General features: G+C 43.7%; 2 protein-coding genes and 3 long non-coding RNA genes across 5 annotated transcripts in view; 3 read left to right on the plus strand and 2 right to left on the minus strand.

The window, feature by feature from the left end:
* Window positions 1–6,377: 6,377 nt before the first annotated feature.
* LOC135375994 (uncharacterized) lies at window positions 6,378–10,184 on the minus strand. The gene is made up of 2 exons (XM_064608619.1): window positions 9,633–10,184; window positions 6,378–8,711 (listed from the first exon to the last, which is right to left on the minus strand). The coding sequence occupies exons 1-2, from the start codon at window positions 9,674–9,676 to the stop codon at window positions 6,494–6,496; spliced, it is 2,262 nt and encodes a 753-aa protein (XP_064464689.1). The 5' UTR covers window positions 9,677–10,184; the 3' UTR covers window positions 6,378–6,493.
* A 48-nt stretch (window positions 10,185–10,232) lies between these two features.
* LOC135375995 (uncharacterized) lies at window positions 10,233–17,894 on the minus strand. The gene is made up of 3 exons (XR_010417471.1): window positions 17,795–17,894; window positions 17,583–17,708; window positions 10,233–10,347 (listed from the first exon to the last, which is right to left on the minus strand). It is a non-coding gene; the product is annotated as an uncharacterized LOC135375995 (long non-coding RNA).
* On the plus strand, window positions 15,442–15,740 carry LOC135375997 (uncharacterized). The gene is made up of 3 exons (XR_010417472.1): window positions 15,442–15,525; window positions 15,610–15,634; window positions 15,700–15,740. It is a non-coding gene; the product is annotated as an uncharacterized LOC135375997 (long non-coding RNA).
* Window positions 17,895–17,922: 28 nt separating the features above from the next.
* LOC135376005 (uncharacterized) lies at window positions 17,923–18,929 on the plus strand. Its single transcript, XR_010417475.1, has 3 exons — window positions 17,923–17,980; window positions 18,713–18,785; window positions 18,849–18,929. It is a non-coding gene; the product is annotated as an uncharacterized LOC135376005 (long non-coding RNA).
* Window positions 18,930–24,684: 5,755 nt separating this feature from the next.
* The window catches only part of LOC135376000 (uncharacterized), a 30,210-nt gene continuing 27,246 nt past the window's right edge, over window positions 24,685–27,648 (plus strand). Inside the window, exon 1 of the mRNA XM_064608621.1 lies at window positions 24,685–24,813. The gene's annotated coding sequence lies outside the window, so the exon portion shown is untranslated. The remainder of the gene's footprint in view (window positions 24,814–27,648) is intronic.

Here is a 27,648-nt window from a genome sequence, read left to right on the forward strand (position 1 = left end):
CGTCTCAAAACGCACCATTTGACGTCACCCGATGCGCGGTGCCAAGGCCATCATTTGGATCAGAGCTATCATCTTGAAATCTCCCATTCCACCATTTTGGAGCAGAGGCACGGCCTTGAAAGCCCCCGAGCCACCGCGGCGCGCCTTCCATCCCGATCAAGTGGGCTGGGCGATGACGGCTCCCCATCTCTGGGCGGCAAAAGAACTCAGAATGGCTAAACTCTCCTCATAAAAAGCTCTCATACGGACCGGCACGTGGCGCTATCATGTAGCTTCATCCCGCTACGACCTGGGTCGGCGAGATAGATTGCATGTGTGGTGTTGAACATGCGCTGAACAGATAGTTTTCCGTACGACAACGCTCGACCGTACACTCTGCTGGCTCGAAACAACCCTTTCCGCAACTTCATTACTCATTCGGTTAGCCTCTTCAGATTTTCACTTCTTCTGAAATTTAATGAATGGCCCTGAAGTGCCACTGCGGACTAAATCTCGTGTTTTCAGAATCCTACCAATGTTATGTTACTGAACTCTCCTTGTCTCACTTTGCATTGCTGCAAAATATTTTGGCTCTTCGTGATGCGAAACCTAGAGAAAATTAATTTTTAGTTTTGAGACGTGGTTTTAGGCTCCGACAGATCGGCCGGCTCTCATCTGGCAACTTGTTGTTGCCGTTTGCGTCATCCAGGAAGCGCACTTTTTCCACTTTGTTAGCGGAGCCCCATGTGAGATATCATCCGACCGCTCTGATCTTGGAAAAAAAGGAGGGAGAAGGCATATCACCCGTTTCCCCTCTTTCGATCAGCCATACGTGGTATTAAACAAATTTAGTGCACGACCTCTGTATGTGTCGTGTTCTTCGACCGTGTCGTGCGCGATCTTCATTGACTCAGTTGACAGAATGCTCGTATCATGTTGACGAGATCGTTTTTTTTTTCAGCCAGCAATAAAGCTAACTTGTCAAATTCTGCAAAATTCCGACTGCTTTGTTCTCTCTTCCCTTATACTCTGCGAAAGGGAAACATTATACCCCTGTGTTAAGGAGTAAACTAGTAGTGGCTTTTGTGTACACTGGGAGCTATGACGTAACTATATCGACACGCGCCACTACACTTGGAGCTCTACAGACACTTGGAGCAGTACGTAGTTAGCACTGAGATACCTAGCTAGACGCTGGGAGCAATCACGTAATTCTAGCTACACGTTGCTCTACACTGGGAGCAGTGCGTAGTTAGCAATGACATACCTAGCCAGACATTGTTAGCAGGATGCTGGGAGCACGCAGCACGTAGTTAGCACTGAGATACCCAGCCAGACGCTGGGGGCAGTAGACGCTGGGAGCAATCACGTAATTCTAGCAACACGTTGCTCTACACTGGGAGCAGTGCGTAGTTAACAATGACATACCTAGCCAGACGTTGTTAGCAGGACGCTGGGAGCATGAAGTACGTAGTTAGCACTGAGATAGCCAGCCAGACGCTGGGAGCAGTAGACGCTGGGAGCAATCACGTAATTCTAGCAACACGTTGCTCTACGCTGGTGCGGCGGGCACGGTAGCCACAGTACGTAGTTAGCAAATGACATAGCTAGCCAGACGTTGTTAGCAGGACGCTGGGAGCTCTCCAGACGTTGCCGTGCGTATTTAGCAGTGACATACCTAGCCAGGCGCTGTTAGCAGTACGCTGAGAGCAAGATAGCCCAGACCAATCTCGCGCCCGCCCCGCCCCGGCTCATGCAAGTGATTGATAACCAAACATATGTCTCGTTTTTTATATTTTATTTGAATCAATTTGAACTGCATCACCTGCAACACACAAAGTATTGCAATTACTACACGGTGACACATACGTAAGGATGCGTCACATCTGCTACACTATGCAGCACACAAACTGTCACATAATGATATTTCTAAGAACACACCTTACACAAACATTGTTAAGAACTTTTACGGGAGGGCACACAATGTATGCTCACGCGCAACCATATAGTATATAGAGTTATAACGGACTGACCTTTAGTGGTGAAGGACTCTGAACTGCTGTGCTTCATGCATCAATGTAGTCCTCTGAACGGCTGTGCTTCATACATCCATGTAGTCCTCCGATATGCTGTGCCTCATGCATCCATGCATATACGACACAATCCACACAACATCACTGAAAAGAATAGAGACTGTAACAAGATTTGAAGACGACAGTAGGACGCACCACTTTGCCATCAAAGTGTTCTCCTCAGAACTCCTGCCAATCTTGAGGAAAAGCATACCACATTGTGGTCGCCGGGAAAAAACTTCGCTTAAGTACCCCTTTCGCAAAACAAGTTTTCGGATCAATTATCTTGACTCGTGTATCTCTCTGTTGCGACTTGAGCAACAAACAGCTTTTCTTTTCTCGCATAACATTATCTTCAGCGGGGATCTGGTGATTTTTTTTGTTGTTGTAAGGTGTGTGTGTAACGTCTGAAGTGGAAAAGTGAAGCTCTTTCAGGGTGACTATCTCGAACCACATCTCTCGAGATTTTCCTCGACTTAGAAAACAAGTGGCACGCCAGTTGCATATAAAAGTAGTGCGTGCAACTTAACGTTTACCAGAAAGGAGGAAAATGGCGAGCCAGTTTTATGTAAATCTGCTCTCGAATGCTTCCACTAATGAATTTCCCAATAACACGATGAGCAAGTTTCGTGTTAAGCTCTCTCAACCCATAAGTCTAGATGGTATGTGGGAAGTTGCCCTGACAGAGGTAAATATTCCTTTTGCAATCAAGAATGTCACAGATGATGTTAATGAGATAACAGAGACAAGCATGTTCGGTGCTACAACTACAAAGGAGAAGATCAAGTTTCAGGCGGGAGAAAACATTCTCCCACCCATCAAACAGTTGCTCGCAAAGCATTACAGGACACAGGCACGAATAATACGTGCAACTGGTCATTATGAAATACAGCTTCCGCTGAATGCCGGCCTGGAATTCAGTTCCACGCTGGCAGCTAAACTTGGCTTTACTCAGAAGATTATTGGTCGCTCGGAGATTGATAAAGGCCGGTCTGTGAAGGTACTCAAGTATCAAGTGGATACCGAAGAGGAAATCACCCTAATTGTTTATCAGTCGCGCACAAAAAAATATGAAATTCCAGAAGGCTACTACAGCTCAGGACAGGATCTCGTAGATGCAATAAATCATGCATATCGGACACAGTTACAGCTACCTCAGGACGCTCGTCTTTTATTCTACAATTCCTACAACAACGTCTGTCAGCTGGAACGTCATAACGATGGCTACACCACCTTTCATCCATATTTAGCTCTAATGTTGGGATTTGGAGCGAGAACAACTTTCTCCAACTTTGCTGTGGCAGAGCGTGATATATGTCTTTTCCCGGCACAAAATTACATCTTCGTTTACACAGACATCATCGGGAGTGAAGCTGTAGGAGATATAACTGCACCACTTTTACGTCTACTTCCATTCAGGGTACAGAATCGTAACGAAGTCATTTCTTATTCTTTTACAAACCTGTACTATAAATATGTAGTAGCAAAGGAATTAACTACCATTCAAATCGAGTTGGCAAACGAGATAGGTGATTTCATTCCATTCATTGCAGGCTCAGGACGTGTCGGGGTCACATTACACTTTAGGAAAGTCTAAGAAAAAAATGCATATATTGCAGTCACCTTGTTGCGTCGCACATTTTGGTGGCGGTAAGCGTGATCTTCCACATTATTCGGGACCGCTTTATCAAGTTGGATCAGGCTTTTTCTCAGACCTGGTGCAGCAGTTCATGCCTATACTAACTAAACAAGTGGCACCATATGTGGGACGAAAACTCCTCGACACGGGACGTCATATAGCTGAAGAAGTTCAACAAGGAACAACATTTGGAGAGGCTGTAAAGAGAGGTGTTGGACGCACGATCCACTCAACCCATGACGATTTGCTTCGCAAACTTAAAGGAAAAGGAAGAAAAAGCAATAAAAGCAAACGCAAGAGGGTTGGCCGGTCAGTGAAAGTGGTGAAGAAACGAAGAAAGGTTGACTTTTTCACCTGAGAAACATGTCTAGCATTGCTATTGTACACAAGAATTCCTGCCTCTGCACAACAAATCAACTGGAGCTCTTTTCATTGCCTCCAACCAACTTTTCCTTGGAGAAGTCGGAATACGTGGAGTTCTTTCCTGTTTCAGCACCAACATCGAGTGGTGTGATTGAGTATAATGTTCCCGGTCTTGGAGGTGCCTTCTTCGATCTACAGTCGAGTTTCTTACACATTCAATGCAAGATTGTTCGCAAAAATGGGGACGTGGCATCCGCCACGGTAGGCACGACTGTGACACCAGACAACGTGATCCCCGTTCAGAGTTTTGCCTCTTCCCTCTTTCAACATGTGCATATTTATCTAAATTCGACACTGGTTTCTAATTTCGAGCACTATGCATATCGCTCCTACCTGGATATCATTACCAATGCAAACAATGTTACTCAAACTCACACACTGTCCGCAATGTTATACGAACCAGATCCAGTGGGAGAGTCAGAAAATTTTGCCGTGCCTGCTGAAGCAAAAGGGATGTTTGCTCGTTACAAACGTACTAAAGGATCTGCACTCTGTGATCTTTATGCACCAATCTTCAGTGACATCTGCCAGCAGGAAAAATTTTTGCTTAATGGAACCGATCTCAGGGTTGTGCTGAGGCAAACGACTGACGAATTTAGACTTCTCTCTGGCCCCGCTGAGAATGAAAAACATACAGTGGAGTTTGCACGCATTGTCCTCTACCTTCGACGAGTGCAGGTATCACCCAGCGTACTTGTCGGCATTGAGCGAAGACTTCAAACGACACCTGCCTCGTATCTCCTCCGAGGTTTGGAAATTAAGTACAGAACGATTGCACCAAACCAGTCTCAGGCGATATTCGACGACCTCTACAGTGAAAGAGTTCCATCAAAATTGACGGTGTTGATGGTCAAGAGTGTTGCATACCAGGGCAACTTGCAGCGAAACCCTTTCAAACTGGAGCATTTTAAACTAAAGAGAGCAGTGCTCGATGTTGGTGGTCAACAGTACACGGATGACTTTGACTTTCCACGGGATATTTACACAAAGGGTTACATGAACTTGCTTCACAAACTGAAGCGCAAAGACATCCCCCTACCTCCAGAGGCCTATCAAAAAGAAAAATTTATGCTCTATTACCACCTCACACCAGACGTGGAGGTGCACTCACTCAGTCCAATAGTGCAAGCCAACGTTCGCCTTACACTGACATTTGCTGCAAACCTTACGGAAGCTGTGACTGTACTTTTTATTTCGGAGACTCCTCGTGTTCTGGAAATCAACAAAGACCGGCGAGTGAAATTCGTCTAGAGAAGATGGAAGAGTGGGAGTTCTATGCAACGTTTTCCCGCAACCATTGCACAAGGTCTTGCTTCCGTGGGACATTTGCATGTGACGAAATTGCGCAGCAAAAAGCCGAGCCTGGTCTTTACGTGGTGAACACCGCTCCCAGATCTTCACATGGAGAACACTGGACACTATGTCATATTGCCCGGAATGGAAGCATCTCTTATTTCGACAGTTATGGTACCCCTCCAGTGTACAAGGAATTTTACACATTCATTGATCACACGAAATCGTTTCACTATAATCGAAAACGACTCCAGGGATATGAATCTGCAACCTGTGGACTCTACTGTCTCTATGTAGGTGCACTTCTCTGTTGTGGATTTCCACTACAAGAGTGTACTCGAAGGTTCTCACCAACAAATTTCAAGCTCAACGACAGACTTATACCAACTCTTGTGCGTAAACAATTCCAGAAAGGGAAGATGCTGTCATGCTGCAGTGTGCTCTAAGAGATCAATAAAAAACATGTTTGTTGTTTTCCAAACAAACTGATTTTATTTACTTATGTCAACAAAAGGGTATACAATAAAGCATTATTCAGACTCTGAGATACACAACATTGTAACAATATTACAAGATAAGCTACGTAAAAAGTTTTGTGTGAGTACAAGAACATTGAGAGTATCGCTCCAAAAGTTACTTTTTTCAGAATAATACAAGACATGCTGCTTACAGGCATCTGCTGCCTAAATCAAGTATACAATTTCATTTTGAGACTCTGAGATGCGTGCACAACATTATAACAATATTACAAGATAAGCTACATACAAAACTTTTGTGCGAGTACAAGGACGTTGAGAGCATTACTCCAAAAAAGCATTTTTTTTCGGAATGTTAATACAAGATGTGCTGCTTATAGTCATCGCTCTCTAAATCAAGCATACAATTATTAGAATAGGGATAACACAACTACAACCATTTGTGAGACACTGGACTTTTAATTACAATTACAAGTACCTGTGGGATACAAAAAAAGGTTCGTCACTTGTGTTGCTTGAGAAAAGCATTGACTTCCCTTTTTATTATTCAACATGTGAACTCCATAACAAAGTCTACGATACAGTCACCACTCTTTCATTACAGTAGCTAATCACAAGACTGTCATACCAAAAGGTAATGTCTCTACTCCATCCGAGCAAATATATCGCTTTGTGTCCAGAGGGTTGAGAGCTATTTTTCTCACGGTCACGCTTTTGTTTACGTTGTCCTTCTGCACGATGAGGTTCTGTTTAACCCTGTGTATTGTGCCATGTTCAAGAGCATCTGTGTACATGGAAAAGTGAAGTTTTCGTGCTTCACACAGCTTTACACCTTTGGCACGGTTGTACTGTTTCTTGCTACAGAGATCTAGTGCATATAGCTTGGGTTTTAAGCAACAAAAACCAAGTATATGATCACGAGGCATCTCATTCTTAAACTTGCCCAGTACCATTTTGTTTTTCGTCGAATACAAAGGATTGTCTTGCTCATAGGCTGAGTTGTCCAAGTGATCGTCAGCTAGTTCAAGCAGTGTCTTTTCATCGCTCAGCAATATTATATAGGAATCTGTGTCCATGTACAACAGTCTAGTATCGGGAGCTACACGCATCAGATGATTGTGATAGAAGTCAAACATCTTAAGCTTTGAGAGTTCCAGTATTGTGAAACCCAAGTATAGTGGTTGTTTCATCTGAAGCACTGCCTGGGAGAACTGAAACAGGATTACATGAGCACTTAATGCTCGAAACTGTTTGAGGTTTGGCTTACGCAAGAGTTTCAAAACTTGTTCGTCCGTCACTGTGAGGCGACAGTCTACAAATTTCCTCACTTGCATACAAAATCTGCCGAAAACAGCATTTATCATATACTTACTTTTCTGACGCTCGAATGTATTAGTGGCATTTTTTCGCAGTTCGTGATTGAAATCCACATAGTCACGAAGAAAAGGTTTCTGGTTGAATTTTAGAACTCTGTGAACCTTTGTGACTTGCAACCCCAATTGCATGTACAACTGCAAATTGCGATAGTGAAGAAAGTACTTCTCTTTGTTGAACAATGTTAGCAGCAGCTTTGGCTCGATAGCTTTCGACGGAAGCCCAAACTTTTCCATCAACTGTTTCTGGTAGTCTGACAATAGGTCGTAGGGAATGGACATTTTCTCTGGTGCAACTGGAAGATCACTATGACGATCATGAATTTCTTGATCATACAACAGATCCACTTCGAGAAAGTAACCAATAGATGCATCATGTGGAATGCGAGTTACGTCTAGGTTCTCAATTTCTTCCTTTGTCAACCACTGAAACCCTCCATAGGGTAGCGACTCTCGCATTACTGATCCATACAGACCGTTAACGTCAATGTAGTTAATTATTCTTGTCGGTTGTGTTGGATCAAACTGCTCTGTTCCCGGAATATTTGCGGTCGCTTTTCGAAGAGAGCATTGTGTTACACCTCCTCGCAAGCCATTCTCAATTAGCAGGTACGCATCAGGGTCGTGAATGAGTTCTAGTTGTATCTCACTCATTTTTAGTGCGCAGGACATGCTTAACCCTGGGAGAGATACGAAATGCAGGGGCTCAATTTTGTGCACATCAAGTGTCCATTTGCGAAAGTTTTGAAACACGTCTGCTAAAAGCAGTGTGTCAGTGAGCAGGTACAAATCTGAATATTCGCCTAGACTTGTCATTTGGAATTTTTCGAAGACATTCTGCGCATGGTTGTAGTCTTCTTCACTTACTTCCACTCCATTGAGTGTATTGAAGAATTTCTCACGAGGTGGTAAACAAGGCTCATCATAGACATCGAAGTCAGTGATATGGCTGTAGCAAAAGACTCCCTTGCGAACGACAAGTCCAAAGTGTTCTTCGTTTGAGAAAAACTGTCGCAGACAATGAAAGTTTTCCACCCCCTTCTCACGCAGATTTTTCACCAACATTTCAAGACTTGCATTTAGGAAACTCAAACTGTCCATGAATCTAAAGGACCCAACGTCAATAGATTTGAATTTTTGACAGCTGCTGGCAATCACTCTTATTTTCGATTTTTTGAGCAAATGCAAATGAGACACAAGGAAACTCATATCATAGTTAGCATTGTGAGCAATGATTGGAATCATCTGAGGTGTTCTGAAATTGAGGTTGCACGATTGACACAAGGATTGTCGAAACGTTCCACTTACATGGTCATGGTCGCGCACTTTCTGTTTCTTTGCAAACGACTCTTTGCAAAAGTTACAGTGGGTGGCGGCGGCGTGCTGGCGTTCGTTCTCTTCGCTCATTTCCAGAGGTGCAATCTGCTGTATCCACTCCAAAATTTCGTCATGTAATCTGTGCAGTAGACTCATGAACACAGCAACACAATTTGGTCCACGAAAAAGGTGTTTCTGGAGAACATTTGAATCTGACGCTCGTATAACTAAGAGGCAGAAGGAGGAGGGGATATGATCTTCATACACATTTCCTCCATCAAGACATGGTGACAGGACACTCTCAAAGTCATACACACAGTAGAAAGGTACTTCAGCCAAAAGACGCTCACCAGCGAACTCTAAAGTGTCTCCTTTCTTTGGATAAACTGTCTTGCCTACTTTCTGAAGTTTGCACATGTTTATATGATTACTCAGGACAGCTTGTGTAGTGAAACCCATGGTACATCGCTTGCAATGGAAACGTCCACGTTTTTGAAACAAACCATTGAAATTTGTGATGACCACAAAATGAGAGTCAATCATGAGTAGATCCACATGTTTTTCGCATTCCTCGTTCACAACTTTTATAGGATAGACAAATTTCTCTTCCCTTTCATATGCATAGACATTAATGGTGATGCCATTTTGCTTTTCAAACATTTCTACATCTTTGGGATACGCGATGGGAAATGACTCTGGGAGCACATACTGAGATAAGTATGACCGATACGAGGATGCTCTATGTCTTCGAAATCGATCAGCAGGATGCAATCCTGCTATCACGGAAAATGCAAAACACATATTTTGCTCACCCTCGTGCAGACCGTAATCCACATTCAGTAGAGACCTATTCTTTCGTTTCAACTCTGCAGGCAGCTCAAAGTCACTACAACCGATTAGTTCAGGCAGTAGACGTCCAACATTGATAATGCATGTGAGAATACGAAAGAGGAAAAAAACCAGAGCCTTCGATTTCGAGACTTTCCAAGTTGTGCGCAATTTCGCTGCCTGACTGAATAATAGCGGGTTCTATGTCAACTTCTGACCATACTGTCCTCACCTTGGAAGGCACGAATCGTGTATCAAGTCGTATCTCATCATCATCCACTGTATGTCGTCCAAGTTCTGCTTTGAGAAGGATGTAAAAACGTAATGGGAAACCAAAGTATCGCAACACACTACCAATATACTTCCCGTATAGATGAAAGAACGTTGTCACATCATGTCCAGCCTCGTCTCTGTCATGCAAGTGCAGCTCGAAGCGTCTTGTGTAATTTCGAAGTGTGCATAAAGTCTCACAGAATGGGATGCATGGTGTCTCCAGTTGGTGTACGTTTGCCAGATGAATTTGGAGTCCTACCGGTGTTGCGTAGAACTGTCGCTCATGTGGAGCACACAAGTGACAGGTGACCATGATTTCTGAAGTTACTTTTTCTTGCCATTAGTGAAAATGATGTCTGGATACGCCAACTTCTTGCCATTGCGGTATCCATCCTTCTTCTCCATTTGGAGGTTTGGTAACTGTCTCATCTCTTCCAGGTCTTCGTCCGAAAGTCGCTTGAATCTATTCGGAAGGTAGACTTTCACCTTGGTCTCATTGTCTGTCAGTAATTCTACGTAGACAGTGTCTCCATACATGTCTCAATTCTGCGAATATCCAGAACATCAAATTTTTGATTCTTCGATAACATACTCATCTTTTGAATTTCTCCATCTCCCGACTTTTTCAGTTTGTTGAGTTTCTCCAAAATCGATGACATGCTTTCCTCGGAAAACTGAAAAAACGCATGGGGGAAAAGTTAGTTGACTCAACATGTACTCAGAGGGCAGCATACCTCTTCACACTCAGATTCTCACTGAAGAAAACCCAATGTGTGTGACGGTTTATATACGAAAGACAACTCAACATTTTTTTCGCAAATCATGACCTTGAATGTCTGAACAGTGAACAAACATGCATATAGCCACGTTATATCTTGTCAGGCCTTTTGAAAGTCTGCATCCTCCTCACACCACGTGGTGAACGAACTTGTGTAGACATGTTATATCTTGTTAGTTCTTGAAACATCTTGCATGGACATGTGCTACAGCCTTGAACCTACTGTCTGCATCTTTTTTTTCTAACCTGCATAGACATGTTATGCCTTGCCAGATCTTTAAGACCTTGTATAGTCGTCTGCAAACCCGAACGTAATCTCCACATTTCTTATATTATTTTCTCTTAAGCAGTTGCTGCAACACGTTTTCTTTTTTTTTATTATGTGGAGTCTTTAAAAGAAATATATTTATGAAGTTACGAAAGAGACAGTTATAAAAGCGAGTTTGAAATAGTAAAATGTGCAGTAGCTCTTGACGGTGACACCAGAGTGCCATGGCAAAGGAGAGCTCAAGGTGGTCCGATATTGAAACTCAACCCGGTGATTCGTGGTCCTCATCAGACGGTGATGAAGAAACGCCAGACTGAGATGAGTGCGACAAATCGAACAAAAGTGTCTTTCGTATGCTAGCACCATGTCGCCAGCAGCACAGATCGTGGAAAGAACTTTCCAGGTGTGGTCTAATGGAGACGAAACGAATGTCTTTGGTGGAGGCTTTCAAGATTGTCACCAATATAGTCCTCTTTCAAGAACTCCCCAAAAGTCTTCCAAACATTGGCGTCTGGGAGACTGCCAAAACCATCTATGCGAGTCTCAATAGAGAGCGTTTCGTTTCATACGACACACCATTCGGTTTGTTAACCAACTGGTCACACAAAATCGATGATTTGATGGACTACAAACAACAAATCGATCCTCTGTTGCTTTCAACAGAAAGCCTATGTTTTATCGAAATCGCTGTGAAGTTGGGATACCACTCAACAGCAAAGTTCATCATGCTGTTCGTGATTGACTTTCTCCATTGTCGACTTGAAAACTAATGTATAGCAACTGTCAAATAAATTCAGATTCTATGAAAAAACTTTCTCAGTTGCCTCTAGCAAGTAGATTGGAGCGGTGTCTCTCTCCTACATGCGCTGCGAGTTTCTGAAACTTCACATAACATCATACTGTATAGTATTTCACTGTGAAAAAAAAAGATGACCGAGGTTGAATCGTACCGCTTCATTACTCCTGCTTCGATAACCATTTCGGGGCAAAGTCAGAGTGGGAAAACAACGCTGGTAACAAGACTTTTGACTCACAGAGCATCCGTTTTTGACAAACCATTTGATCGTATATTTTACATATACTTATACAAGCAACCAATCTTTGACAAATTCCCCGAGGTCACATTTACGCGAGATATACCAGATAACTTGGAGAATGTCAGAAATTCTTTAATCATATTTGACGACTGTCTGGCCGACAAAGGTCGACTTAAAGAAATCTGTAATTTCTACGTTGCCGACTGTCACCATCTAAATTGTTCATGTATTTTATTACACAATATTTATTCGTCAACGAGCCCCTATATCGGTGCATTCAGTTTAATAGCAGCGCTCTGATTTTGTGTCGTTCTGCATGTATAGCGGATCAGATGCAGTTACTTTCACGACAGTTGTTTGGTCGAGGTAAAGGTGATTTGCTCTCCACCATATATAAAGATGCATGCAAGGAACCATATTCATACGTAGTAATCGATTTGTCTCAAAAGTGTCTGGACCACCTACGAGTGTGGACAAATATTTTCCCTGACGACCGACGGCAGATAGTATATAAAACATGAAGCGTGTGCGGAACAATATTCATTTCCTGCACTTGCTGGCATGTGGCACTCCTGGAACATGCTACAAAGAATCAGTTAACAGCTATTAGAGAGATTTGTATAAATCTCTGTAAAGGGAACATCAAGTGACTCCGAGTGTGCGAAAAAAACTGAAACCTTATGCAACCCCAATTCGAGCATTGGCAAAACGAGACGATAGCAGTGTACAGAAAGTTCGCAGAGTATTGCAACAAACTGGTGGGTTTTTGCAGTTCCTCTTGCCACCACTACTCGGTCTCATCTCATCGCTAGGGGGCAGAGCGATTGCAAAAGCAATCGGTGTATAACTCATGCAGAAGTACGAGCTTGTTCCATATCGCGAATCTCCTATTCCTGAAATACTGCGCAAGAATGAACCGGATGACATCAAAGCAAAAGAGATAATTCAATATCTCCACTCTTTGCTGCATCCCAATGTGGTGACGGATAGGACTACGACAGCTACAAGAGAGAAGAGAGCGCACAGACGACAGAAGATGAGCGAAGTGACGCTGTCGCTGCTTTTATGAGCAGTGGTTATAAGGTCAAAGCCAAACAACTTTTGCATATACTGCAGCAAACCATTTCCTGGGATCCGAAAACCTATCAGATCATTATTGATGGACAGCCACAAGAGGATACCAATATAATTGACCTCGTTTATTATCTCGTATCCAGAGCTCGTAGTACTCCGAGACCTCCATATCTTGATCGCATGTTACCTCATCTGGAGAAATTGAATTTGCCGTCACTCATTGTACCCTCATCACGTCTTCAAAAGGGTGTCACAGTATCGACTTCAAGCAGACGCTCACCAACTCTCGCTACTGAAACATCGCCACCGCTTACACGTGCTGCAAAACGCGCTCGCCATCAACAATGGATTCTCTTCTAGCTCAAGATGAAAAGAGTTACTTTGAAGATGCAAAGATACTGTCTCACTTCCCCTCAAGACATCATAAAAAGGTATTGGCAATGCTTCAACTAATAACAACTGTACTGGCGTTCGACGAGAGTGGAAGAGTTATCTGTCACGGCAGAGTGATTCCCCAATCGTCTATTGTGGAGTTATTGCAGTACGAACTTCACAATAAGCAGCCTGCTTGGATGAGAGGTGACGTTTCAGCTACGATTAATGCATATCTGACTCTCGACGCTCTTCGAGTGCACGGCAGGAAGCGAAAGTGTTGATGGCTGCCTACTACGATCCACAACATGTTGCCATTTTTGGCGGAATACAGAGACTTGTGCAAGGCATTCGTGTAAAGAAGAGCAAAGTTGTCAAGTTTCTGGAGACGAGTGACCCTTACAGTCTGCACAAAGAGTTCAAGAGACCTTCGGTGTTCCGTAAAATAGTAGCTCTTGGTGTGAAGGAAACCTTCCAAAGCGACCTGAAGGATGTACAGAAACTTAAACATCATAACAGTGGCTTTCGCTATTTGCTATTCTGCATTGACGTTTTTTCTCGCCTTCTTGCAGTTGAGCCCATTCGTAATAAAAGACCTCCTGAGATAGTACGTGCTTTAAAGCTTGCCTTCAGACGAATCGGAACACCCCGTCTTCTGCATACGGATCGTGGGGGCGAGTTCGTCAACAGTTTAGTGCAAACGTTTTTAAAGAAAAAGGGTATTCATTGGTATAGCTCACATAGCCAGTACAAAGCCGCGCACTGCGAGAGAATTCAAAGAACTATAATGTCTACACTATATCGTATCTTTACATATCAGGGCCACAAACGATATCTAGACATCCTACCTCTCGTAGTAAAAGCATACAACAATCGAATACATAGATCTCTTTCTGCTAGACCCGTGGATGTAAACAAAGGAAATTAACACATTTTTCGAGCGAGACTCTACCCCACCCCAGCTGGACCACCAAAGAAACCACGATACAACGTTGGAAATATCGTGCGAATTGCTAAATACAGACATCAGTTGGTAAAGAAGTACTTAAGTTCTGCAACAACAGAATTGTTTATTGTGCGTGCTATCAAACTGGGTTATCCCAATACCTACCTATTACGTGACCTGAACAATGAGGATATCATTGGTGGTTTTTATGAGAGCGAACTTGTACGAGTGCGACAAATTCCAACAGTAGAAAAGATTATAAAAAGACGAGTCAAGAATGGCGAGCTTCAGTACTTGATTCACTCTGGTGACAGCTCGAAGTGGGTACCGGGAAATTATCTTTTTGATTGACTGGCTGAATATGGACTGTTCACAGACTTCGGATGTACCTGAGGGACGCAGGACTATCGAATACCTCGATTTTCGACTGCAAGATCTGTGTGGAAAGCCTCATGCAACATGGAAAGAAATGATGGACTGCACCCTTATGAAAATGCATTTTGTCTTTCTGCAGACTTCTTGTGGACTTCTTGTTTCCTGTCTTGACAGTGTGTTGACTTCGACTTCTTGTTGATCAAGTCAACAGGAATTGCTGTTGGCATCATGTTGACAGTCTTTTGAAATACCTTATGTGTACCTTGTGTGGACAATGTACATAGGTGTCGTTGTTGACGCTTGGTGGACTTTCTGTGCACCTGTGTAATGAGTATTTATTTCGACCGTTTTATTTTATAGATGTATTTTGTATTATTAATTACTGCATTATCGGCCAGTAATGTCCCAGAGGTCGACCTCTGGGGGTACCGAGCATTTCCTAACCGGGTGGGGGGTGGCGGTATATATGTATAGAGGCATATTTGTGAATCTATTCATTGGGAGACAGGCTGTATGGGTAATATTAGCAATTTCAGGGTGAGTTCAAAAAAAAAAAAACTCCCGGGAGGTAGACAGATCAGTGTTACCGTCTTTCCACTAAACAAAGCGGTATTTGAATCTGAACTTATGATCAAATGTAGCTTAAATGACACTTTGCCACATTTTAGCTGCACACTAAAGCTCTAAATACATTTTCGTTGGCTTTGGGAAGGCGCTTCCTCGTATTATTTATATTTCAGTTTATTATGCAATATATTTCCAACTTATACGACCACATGAGGATCATGCGCATGCGACAAGTTTGCTCCACATTTTGACTCTGCGCCGCCGTGCTTCACCCTCGGCCCTCGCCTCGTCACGAAGGAGTCATCGCCATTAGCATCATCGGAATGTCGTTGGAACCGTTGCAAGACGTTTGAACCGTTGCAAGACGTTTGAACGGTCTCCGCGCTCGCTCGTCCATTTGTGAACAAAGGAGGCCGTGATTTTGCGTCGTATGGGGTAAGCTGTATGATCGAAGTGTGTGATTAAGCTTCACTTGTATTCACACCATCACTGTTGGCTTTTGTTGTTTGTTTGGAGCAGCGGCTGCAGTGTTGCGTCCCGTCAGGTAAGTGTACAAGTATCAGTTCGTGGCCGGTGTTGCGTCTGCTAATTTCATTCTCGTTGTTGCAGGCCATGAAAGAAGGAAGGAGGATATGATTTTGCGTCGTAATCGGTAAGCTGTGTGATCGGAGTGTGTGATTAAGCTTCGCATGTATTCACACCATGACTGTTGTGCTGTAGGTTTTTGTTGTTTGTTCGGAGCAGCGGCTGCAGTGTTGCGTCCCGTCAGGTAAGTGTACACTTCGTGGCTGGTGTTGATTCTCCTAATTTCATTTTCCTTCTTGCAGGTTCTACTTTGTTGAACACTAAGCTGGGTGAACCAACTTTGTTGTTGCTATGACCGTATTACTCAGTTTTACTCACTTTTGTTTGAACGTTGCTAATTTGCGATTGCACGCCCTATTTCAGACACATATCTCTCCAGCGCTTCAGAGACGTCGCTGGCGCCGAAATTCTAGCTGTTTCACCGTGGGTCGCCAGAAGAACAGCAGATCATTGACTGTCAATTGTGCGAGCGACACTATGTGGCACGAAGGATGTGTACGTGTGAAATACGTAACTACTGTGTGCGCGGGATGTTTTGTATGATGGTGTCGACACTGGATACCACTTTCAAGGTATGCATTTTCGGAATAAAGCAGATACATATATAATTTTGCAGTACTTCATTTCGTGTATTTTATGCGTGTTGCGAGTAAGTGAACATATGCACTCTTAAAAATGAACTTCACCGCATAGCATGCTCCTAGCCGACCATCAACTCGAATGATATCGCTATGTGACCTGATTTGTTCAAAACGGTAGGCGCACGGCTTTTTTGTGATACTTACGCTGTTCATAATTGTCACAAAAATGGCGTACACCTCCCGTTTTCAGACAGATAACGATATTCGAGATGATGATTGGCCAGGAGTGTGCTATGCGGTGAAGTTCATTTCTAAGAGAGTGGAGTCACAGGAAGTCTACAAAAAGTCTTCACATCATACGCGGGATGGTGTTACCAGAATTACGTTGACAGTTCACAGAAAGAGAACAAAAAATTCCACAGCTATTCTGTAGCCAAATGTCTACAGAAAGTTGAGGGCCATAAGTCAACAAGAAGTAAACATATGATGTAAACATGAAAGCAACACAAACTCTGAAGAATGTTTGTTTTCCATGTTGACCTTGGTCTGTAGAAAGTAAACAGAAACTAAACACCCATTTTCATAAGGGCAGTTTGACAGAGGGATCCGACCCAGTGATAGTGGAAGCCTTTAGGTAGCCACAGACATGGTGCTATTTCAAACGATGCCAGATCCCCCTCCAAGTAGGGATGTTTGGAAGATTGCAAAGAAAATCTATGCTGGAGTCCACAGTGGCTGTTCACTGAGGTCGTCCCCAGGAGGTTTGAAAGTAATCCAAGACTGGGCATGCACAATTGACAGTCTGTTGCTTTACGTGGATGAAGTGGATGCTATACGAATTGCTGAAGAGAGTCTATGTTTCATGGAGTATGCTGTCCGCTCAAAACTTCATTTTGTGGCAGGCTACATTAGTATGATGACCATTGACCTTCTTAAAAATAGACTGTTGCCTAAAAAAATTCCATGTAGCAAAAGCGAAACAAAAATTCTCTTTAAGGCCTCGTTCTTGTCATTTCACTGTGTGACATGGATAAGTGCGGGTGGCTTGTCACTTCTCTTGGATTCCATATATGTCTAGCAATAGTACTGATATTACAGTTTAAAAAGCCACAATTTTCCACTGTACTTCAACAAGGCAACTGTACCCTGGAGGTAGAAGTGGAGGAATACGTTTATGTGCACAGGTGCCCCTCGGACTTGCTCTCCATTAGAATGTGGGATAAAGATGGTCGAGCGAAGCGCTATGGTGTTACACTGACACAAAACGAGACGCGTCAGTTGGATGAATGTCTCCATCGAATCAATGTTAATGAAACATTTCATTACCAGCATGAGTGTTTGCAAGTGTGTTGTCTATGTGATGAACGCACGTTGACACTCCGTCGGTGTCCTGGCAACATGTACTCTCTGAGTCGAATGGTTGGCAGACGACCTTCCGGCTATGGAATTTCCCTGTCGAAAAAAGCCATCACTTCGCTGTCCTTATATCTGAATAATAAAAGTGTTATGTCTTGAAAAAGTATGTCTCTAAAGCTTACCATGTTCGTAATCCTCACAGCGTCAGCTGGGAGGGATTTTCATTTTTCCTCCTCAGGAATTTCTTCTTATGTAACCACGCGAGGATCGATTAGTATCGGCTCTCCGGAAAAAAGAGAAAGATGGTGTGATTCGTGCACCTTCCCCCTCCCAACGGATAACAAGTCTCAAGGCTGGTTAGCAATCAGGTAGGAATCGCTTGTGAAATGCGTAAGAGTGATTCTGGAGAAAAACAAAGAGAAGCTAATTTACATGAGTTGCATTGCAAGTATGAGGAACACCAATACTGGAGTCACGTTTGGCGAAAAGAAACTATTCACTACTTAAGAAAGACTAAATAAGACTCCATTATCTACACGTACGTCTTCGCAAGTCAAGAAAAAAAAACTGTCAAGTGAATGTAATTTATAAAAGATGCAAAGCAGCCAGGTACAGTCGTATGAGAAAAAAACCAATGCCAGACACGCATTCGAGATAGCGATCAAGGAGAAAAAGAGGTTTTTCGTTGATCAAGTCGCCACGGGGGGTTGTTATCTACATCCTCAACAAGATACTTTGTACGAAAACATGCAAAGAGGAACTAATTCATATGGGTTACACGATCAAGAGTGTAAGGAAAAGGCGATATGCTTAATTGCTACAAAGAACAACGAAAGAACGAGAGAGATTAGTCAGACATAGTTGACTATATAAGGTTACTTGATAGCCACATGCCGTGTGTCAGTGTACGTCTTCAGTGACCACCGGCATGTCTCGTAAGTATTCTTCCTTACGTACTAGTGTCGCCTTTTCGGGTCACTATGACTTGTTAGCATAAGAGAAAATCACTTATGTATATAGCACGAGAAGTATGATATATCGAATAATATATTTGGGAAGCTTTTTCGAAAAAATGACTGAAAGAGGGTTCCACTTTCTAGGAAAGACATATCTTTGAGGTCTGTGACTTGCTCGGAGTTGCTGTGCTTCATGCATCCATGTAGTCCTCTATGAGTAGGTGTTTTGTAGGACCTTTCCAAACAGTTTTTTCAACTCACTGGAACGCGCACTTTCTAGGAGTATCCCTCCGGTCCAAATAGTCATGTCCATGATTTTGAGTTGCTGTGCAGCTGTGCTTCAGACATCCATGCAGTCCCCTAAGGGTAGGTGTGGTCTTTGCAAAGCTCTCTGGACTCAGTGGAGCGTACACACTTTTTCTAGGATCACCATCCAGGTCCATTTTTCGTCAAATTGTTGTGACTATGCTTCGAGTTTGTGTGCATCAGGCAACCATGTAGTCTTCCACGGGTATGTGTCTTTGTAGAACAATTCAAATAATTTACTCACCTGAGCATAATTTTTTCTAGGATCATCCCCATGTCCATTCAAAATGTCGTGTCCATGCTTCAAACTGCTGTGCTTCATGCAATCGTCTTACAATGAAAATAAAATATAAAAAACTAGACATATGTTTGGTTATCAATCTCTTGCATGAGCCGGGGCGGGGCCGGCGCGAGATTGGTCTGGGCTATCTTGCTCTCAGCGTACTGCTAACAGCGCCTGGCTAGTTATGACACTGCTAAATACGCACTGCTCCCAGGCAACGTCTGGAGAGCTCCCAGCGTCCTGCTAACAACGTCTGGCTAGCTATGTCATTTGCTAACTACGTACTGTAGCTACCGTACCCGCCGTCACCCAGCGTAGAGCAACGTGTTGCTAGAATTACGTGATTGCTCCCAGGGTCTACTGCTCCCAGCGTCTGGCTGGCTATCTCAGTGCTAACTACGTACTGCATGCTCCCAGCGTCCTGCTAACAACGTCTGGCTAGGTATGTCATTGCTAACTACGCACTGCTCCCAGTGTAGAGCAACGTGTTGCTAGAATTACGTGATTGCTCCCAGCGTCTAGCTAGGTATCTCAGTGCTAACTACGTACTGCTCCCAGTGTCTGTAGACCTCCAAGTGTAATGTCGCGTGTTGATATAGTTACGTCATAGCTCCCAATGTAGAGTTCTAGCACTACTGCACTAGACACACTAGTAAGTCTGACACAGCGCATTACAAGCACGTCGTTTCAGAGGAGCAAGTACCTGACGGAGCGCGAGCGCCGCGCCGCGGCCACAATTAGACTCGAGGAATCGGGACCACACTTTTTCAACGGCGGCGCGGCAGAGTTCGGTCTCCTTACTTCTCCTCCGTGGGAGAATGGCGTCTGGTGCGGCTTCCCCGATTCTCGCTTTGAAAGGAACTGACTTGAGTTGGATCCTGGATGGGATTGGATTGGATAATGCAGTTGCTTTACGTATGATAAATCAACGTGATTTCTACGTGTGCACTTTGCATGTGAAATCATGAAGTAAAACTTGTGCAGAAACAACGTTGTTCGTTCTACGTTTCCGGTTACGTTAAATTCCAGCGTAACTATCAACGTTGTCATAACGTGCTCCATTCCACTGCTGGTATATGAGTGTTGGATCAGCGTTGAATTCCTGCATTACAATTCGCATGCCGAGATTTTACGTAAAATCTGCGTGAAATTCATGTTCTCAATTCACGTTTCACATTGTTCAACGATATTCAACGTAGATTTTACATTCTGTTAACCATGTGTGTTGACTGGGTTTTTTTGTTCACTGCAACACCAGCAAGCATTCGTACGAGACAAATTTAAATGTTCGTAAGTGTTCGTATGTGACAGGAATATTCTGGTAGTCAAGAACGGCGATACTTAATTGGAAGTGAGAACGGTGAATGAGAAACACATAGCTTGACAGGTGAAGGAATATGTGAAGACAAAATCATGTCATGACATCAACAGTTCATTGAATACTACCCGCAATGTTAAAACATACATATAGGGAACATAACTATGTTCGATATGTGGTGCAACAAAAAATAAATGCATGTAGCGCCTGCGCTATCGCAGAAGTTTACTAGATGCCACGAACTTTGCTGACTTCGGTTTTTGCTCTGTTTCATTTCTAAGTCTTATGAAACCAAATTCATATGCATAAATATATACACTTATGCATCTCTAAAGCCCACGGGGCGCCCGAACAACGATCCATACCTCGAACGCACAGCTTCGCCAATGGACTGAACCGAAGCGCCCGCAGTCCCAGCAGGAAAAACCCGCACGATGGCGCCACAGTCGCTACAAAATGGCCGCGCAGTGGAGCTGGCGAAAATTATTGTCTATATGAGATGGCGAAGCCCCACCGAGGCAGTGGTATATAAGTGGCCATGTAAGGGGATATGAGAGGATAGATATAAATAGAGCTAAATGATTCATGAATTGAAGTTGTCGAAAGACCTTAAGAGTAAGAGGTAATAGTAATTTAAGGTAATTAGAGGTAATTAAAGACAATTAATGAAAGAAAGTTGAGCTTAAAGGTAATGAATGTAAGATATATATAATTAAGAGAAACATCAAATGAAATTATACGTTACCATAGGTAATTAAGTGTAATTAATGTCAACTAAAGCGGAATTGAGAGTAATTAAAGCAAGTAACCGCAATTCAAGGGAATTAAATGAAATGCAAGACTAGCTCATGTAATCTGCAGGTACCTAAGGTAATTAAAGGGTAACTACATGGTGATTGAAAGTGATTGAGGCTGATTAAAGGGTAATTAACTGTACTTAAGTATAGTAATTGAAAGTGTCGAACCGGAAGTCAAGTATACACCGGAGATGGACAACCCGAAGTCGAGTTGGATCGGAAGTCGATACCCGGAAGTCAAGTATGAATCAGAAAAGGCGCTTAATGCTACGCGTTACCACTAAATCGCCACTGAAGTTTGTGGCTACCGACGGTCATTGACATTCCATGAGTATTTTCATAATATGTGCCATTAATCAATTTTATGGCACTAAGCCTGTTTCAAACAGTGTCATACAGCGTTTTGTGACTCTCGACGGTCCTTATGACATGCAATTACTATATTCAAGGTATGTGCCATGAATCGATTTTGTGGGCCTACCACAGCTTCAAATACTGTTGCACAGTATTTTGTGGCTACCGACGGTCTTTGTGCCATTCTATGACTATTTTCATATGACTATGATGTTGGTCATGACTGGACTACATCCAACACACAAAACGTCGCAAACCACTATGTGACACTGTTTGAAGCAGCTCTAGCCCAGTAAAATCGACTCGTGTCAGATATCATGGAATGTCATAATGACCATCGCTGCTCAAAAAACACTGTATAACACTGTTCGAAGCAGCTGTAGTCCCGTAAAATGGATTCACGGCACATATATAAAAACAGTCATGGAATGTCATAATGACCGCGGTGGCCACAGACTACTGCAGACACCAGTTGAACCAGCGGGAGTACCATCAAATTGATTCATGGCGCACATGGTGAAAATAGTGATGTAATGTCATAATGGGCGTCAATAGTCATACAGCATTGTATTACACTGTTTGAAGCAGCAGTACTCCCATAAAGTCGATTCTTGGCATATGCATGAAAATAGTTATGGAATATGGTAATTACCGTCGGTGGTTATAAAACACTATACGACAGTGTTTGAAGCAATATTGTTCCGATCAGATTAATTCGTGCGCATATCATGAAAATAATCATGGGATATCATAATGACTGTTGGTTGTGACAAAACACTGTGTGACGCTGTTTGACGCAGCTCTAGCCGGGTACAATTGATTCATGCCACATATCATGCAAATAGTCATAGAATGTCAATGACTGTCAGTCGTCACAAAACACTGTGGCACTAGTTGAAGCAGCACTAGCCCAGTAAAATTGACCCATGCCATGTATCATGAAAATAGTTATGAAATGTCATAATTGCCGTCGGTAGTCATGAAATGCTGAATGGCATTGTTTGAAACAGCGGTAGTCCCATAAAATTGATTCATGAACACATAATCAAAATAGTCACGGAATCTCATAATGACGATCGGTAGTTACAGAACACTGCATGGCACTGTTTGAAGCAGTGGTATTAAAAAAGTCATAAATTTGTTCTGCCATTTGTCGAGATTTGGGCGCACGTTAGAGAACCCTAAGGTTGGCAAAATCAGTCCACAGACCCTATCATTTCTGGCGTCGCTCATGATCACAGTTGTGTCGCGACGTAAAGCCCTGACTTAGAACAACAGTCATAAAAGCAATTCATGGAGGATATCATGAAAATAGCCGTGAAATGTCATGATGACAAAAAGCTGCCATAAAACACCGCATGGCACTGCAAAACCCATGGCTTGTTGGATCGGTAGCCATAAATCATGCTACATTCACGTAATCATGAAAGTCTCAGTCATGATAGTTTCCATGACGGAATACGTTTACATGTGTTCCGTGGGTTAAATTTGGTTGACCACTGGATTAAATTCGGTAAAGCTTGGATTAAATTGAGTGACCTATGGATTAACATGAGCGGGGAATCTTTCTTAATTTCCAAAATTTCTTATTCCCAATTCAAACAACTGTGGGATAAGAGCCTTATGCATCTGTGTGTGAAAGAGGCGTTTGAGGCGGAAGTGTCTGTATCGTCCCTAATTGTGCTCTAGCTGGGCCAATGCTCCATATTTCTAATAACTTCAGCTTTTGGCTTTTCACAAATTCAGCTTGACCGCTGAGCAACATCAAAGTGTTGGCAACATGTCCCTGAGCATGGGAGAAGTATACAAGTATACTCCAGCTCGCTTGCATTTTACTCCTATCTTCAACTTCAAAGTACCCCGATGTTCATTCTCATCTACTGATGAGGGTTGCTGCAGGGTGCAGTCACTCTGCTAGCTGCTGTTTCCTCATTGATTTCTCAGTTCGTATTCCTAATTCCTCGCACAATACCAGGAGATCGACTTTTAGAAGCGATTTCAGGTCCATAATGGCAGAGGTGAGCCTACCTGTTCCAAACTGTTATGCCTAAACGCACACGTGTCCATGTCAAACGTCCAAAAACATTTGAGCTTAGCGTGCATTAAGAAAACCTGAACCATCTCGAAGAACGTGGACTCCACCCGAGTAAGCCTCGATGCTTTTCGTCTGGGAGCACCTGCTGGCTACATGTATCCCATCGATCCACCAGTTGTTGCACTACTGCCCCAGAAGAGTGGAAGGTCACCAGCAGCAAGCTAGAGAGCTAGCGAGCAAGCTTATGAAATAAATCCATACTGAAGCGATCAAATAGTTAGAAAGCAATCTTTTGTTCCCGTTTTTCCGTGTCCCTCGTCTCGGCATTTCTTCTGTGTGGAAAGCTAGAGGAGACCTTCGGCTGTCTCGCTTCCAAGATGCAATCTAAACTAACATGACAATGCCCTCAGCTGCCTCGTGATAGCCTTGACTAGCAAATGCACCCGGTGCTATGAGAAGGGCAGATCGTAAAACGCTGCCATAAACGCGTCTGCGCCCTCGGTTGACGTGGCTCCGCCTATCGCCCGAGCTGAGTTTTTGACGCCGACCACAGGAATTTCTGAGGGGTAGCTCAGTAATGCTATCCACTAATAATGTAGATAAAACCTACCATTACCCAACACCCTGTCGCAAGTGGGGCCCCGAGGCAGCTGTTGAGAATGCTTCTTCTTTGAATGAATGAATGTCTGACAGAAAAAAACGCGAGGAAATGGAAATCATGATTGTTACTGTTGTGTACAGCCTCTACCGGAGTCACAATAAGTCGACACCAGAATCGACACCATCTTGGTGTCCTAAATATAGCATCCCTAAACAGAACACGCATTTGCGTTTTCGTGAATTATCTGTATTCATGTTTGACATATCTTGCCGCACTGAATACAAAAGAAGTCTTCCACCACCCCTGCGCGGGCCGCTGTACACATCGACCAGTTCTAGTCGAAGCCTATATGACACTTTATTATCCACGAAAATGGTCCCTCTTATGTAACATATATTTGTATGCTATCGTTTGCAGCACGTTGGACTACAAGAAGAATTGTGTTCCAGACCAATTAAAAGCTAAAGGATGTGATGAACAACTTCTTCAGAATTATGTTGCAAAGATACAGCGTGAAATAACAAACCAATGTGCAGCATCGAACTCGATCTGTGAGTATAACCACAGGAAGAGCGCTGGCGCATAATGTCTACATGTCTACATGTCTTCTAGGAACCGTAGTTTTTGTGGTGTCGGTAGTAAAGGTCGCCATACCTCAGGAGGAGTGTGTTATACCATCTGCTGTCTTCCATTGTCGTTCTAAGGATTGTTAGATTTTTAATATTTCAGTTATTTAGTAAGGCACGTAATTAGGGGCGTGGCATGAAATTTGTGAGTGAGATTACTCTTTGGGGGACACACAAGCCTTATCAGCAGGACCAGACCGCGGTATTGTAACCCTACCAGCATTGCAGGTAGTGTTCGAAGAAGCGGCACCAGAAGGCCAAAGAGAAAATGATGTTACCCTAATGTGCCAGATAATCCAGCTCAAACTGAATGCGTCAGTGTCAAACCCAATAAGGCATATGAGAGAAATCGCAGAAACTCAACGGCTCCGCACTTGCGATAGTTGCAAGCATCGTATAGCGTACTTTGTATAATTCAAAAGTTTCTGCATTATTGTTGCCTGTTCTTTTATTTCCTGTTAATATATAATTGTTTGATATACAATATGGCATGATGCATATTCTATTTAAAAGCTGCGAGAGCAGCACCGATGTCATCTTAGGAGGCGGCTTAGGCGGACAGGTCAACACCCGTAGGACAGTGTGTGCAAGTACTGGACGAAAAATTAGCCAAACTTCAATAATCAGCGAAGTCGTTACACGTTTTCTGAGAAACATCCATTACTGAAATCCATCGTCCGTATGAAACCACCGATAAGCCAACGTACCTTGATATATACAAACGCAAACTTTTGCTAAGCAAATAAACCGAAAACAGGACGACGCACCTATTGTGAGCCATATGCTAGTGGTGCGTGCCGTTGCCGTTTTTGTCGGCGGCGATTGGTCAACTTTGAGTATGGTGGCCATGTGACGTCGAGACTGGGAGGTACCCGGGCTCGAATGCCGGTCCCAGTTGTGCTGTCTGGGGTTTTTCCTGTGTTTCCCTTACACGCTGTCAGACATATGTCGGCAGAGTTCCCTTAGAGGTCGGGCCGGGACGCACATTGCTTCAGAGTGTTCGTCGTGAAGTTGCCCACCTCCGTGAGCTTGTGCATTAAATGCAGAAAGCGGAAAACACGATGCTGGGAACAAAGAGGAGAGATCTGAACCAGTGTTGCGGATTTAAATCCGGGGATTTGATTTCAAACCATCAAAGGGCTCGCGGATTTGATTTACGGGCAAAATATGGCGAGGATTTGGATTTGGATTGAATCACAATTTTGGCAGATGATTTGGATTTTGACCGAATCACGTTTTTTTCGACGGAATTGGATGTGTATTTGGTCAAGCTCCTTAAGGGAAATGGGTGGATTCTGACTGCTGTGAAATTTCACGTTGCCGGGCAGGCAGGTTTTTTGTCAGTCGTTTCTAAGGCCGTCTCGATAATTATGTTTTTTACAAGACATTCGATTGAATTGCATTTCACATATGTATGCACATGACGCAATGCAATTCTTAATGAGGAGAAGGTTTAAAAATGTTTGGATTTAGAATGGCTTGCCTTGCATCCCGCCATCTCGGTTCTCAATGTCCCGCCGAAACTTTCGTTTCGTTCAAAAATAAATCCTGTCCCGGGCGGCCTGCAGTGCTTGAGTAATATTCCGGAGGTGGTTCGGTTCAGTGGGCAAACGTGATAGAACGCATCGACAAGGGTGTCCACTGATAGCACAGCTTCTCGTCCAAACAAGAGGTAGTGCGGAGTGAAACCCGTGGAATCACGTACACTGGAACACAGTATGCCATCATGACCATTTGGAGGGTCCCAGTCGCGTTGATGTTCGTCAACGCAAACCCTGAGCATACAAGGTGCGGTTGAACCGTTCCACCAGACCATACGATTGGGGGCGATAGGCCGTCGTTCTTGTAATACCGAGGATCTCACACATGTCTTTGAAGAGAGCACTTTCGAACGTCCGCCGTTGGTTGGAATGGAGCGAGATGGGCAGGCCAAAGCGGGAGAAGTTCTCGATGAAGCACGTGGCGATAACTTCTGAGTGCTGTGAGGGGATCGGAAACGCTTCGACCCATCTGGTGCAGTAGTCCGAAACGACCAGGTCCGTAGTAGTCCGAAACGAAACGTGTTCTGTCAGGGGCAGTGGGCCAAGAATATCTACGGCAACCCGTTGAAAGGGAGCGTTAGAAAGCTGGGTGACCAGAGGAGCACGAGGTGTTACGGGTGGTGGTTTCCGCGAGCAGCATTTCACACACGATGCCCACCAGTCGGAGACGCTGGACTTCATGCCGATCCAAAAGAATCTGCGTTTAATCTTCTCCAAAGTTTTTTTTCTGCCGAGATGGCCTCCGAAGGGGCTGTCGTGTGCAGATTTGAGGATTTCAGCAACCAAAGTTTTTGGCACTACAGGGAGGGGAGGACTGGTGGGGTTCTCCAAACAATGTTTGTGGCGCAGGTAGTGCTTAGACTCGGCCTGAAGAGACGGGGCCGTAACACCGTCCGACAGTGTACGAATGACCTCAGACAGAACTGTGTCACGCATCAGGTGTGCACATAAATCGGCATCGGACAGTGCCGACTGGACTGTTGACATGAAAGCCGTGTGTGGCGAATTGGAAGATGAGCGAGGCATTGGCGACAGGGCGTGGGCGTTACGGTGTGATGCGTACACGGCGTTCGGTGCGTGTTCCAGGTCGATGAACAACACGAAAATGCAACTGACTGAGTTGTTCGAGCCAGCGTGCAACCTGGCCTTCTGGTTCCTTGAAGCTCCTGAGCTCCCGAAAGGTAGCACATTGAATTCGAAGAGACCGGCATGTGTCGTG

This window comes from Ornithodoros turicata, unplaced genomic scaffold, assembly GCF_037126465.1.
Source record: "Ornithodoros turicata isolate Travis unplaced genomic scaffold, ASM3712646v1 ctg00000968.1, whole genome shotgun sequence".
NCBI classification, from domain to species: Eukaryota; Metazoa; Arthropoda; class Arachnida; order Ixodida; family Argasidae; genus Ornithodoros; species Ornithodoros turicata.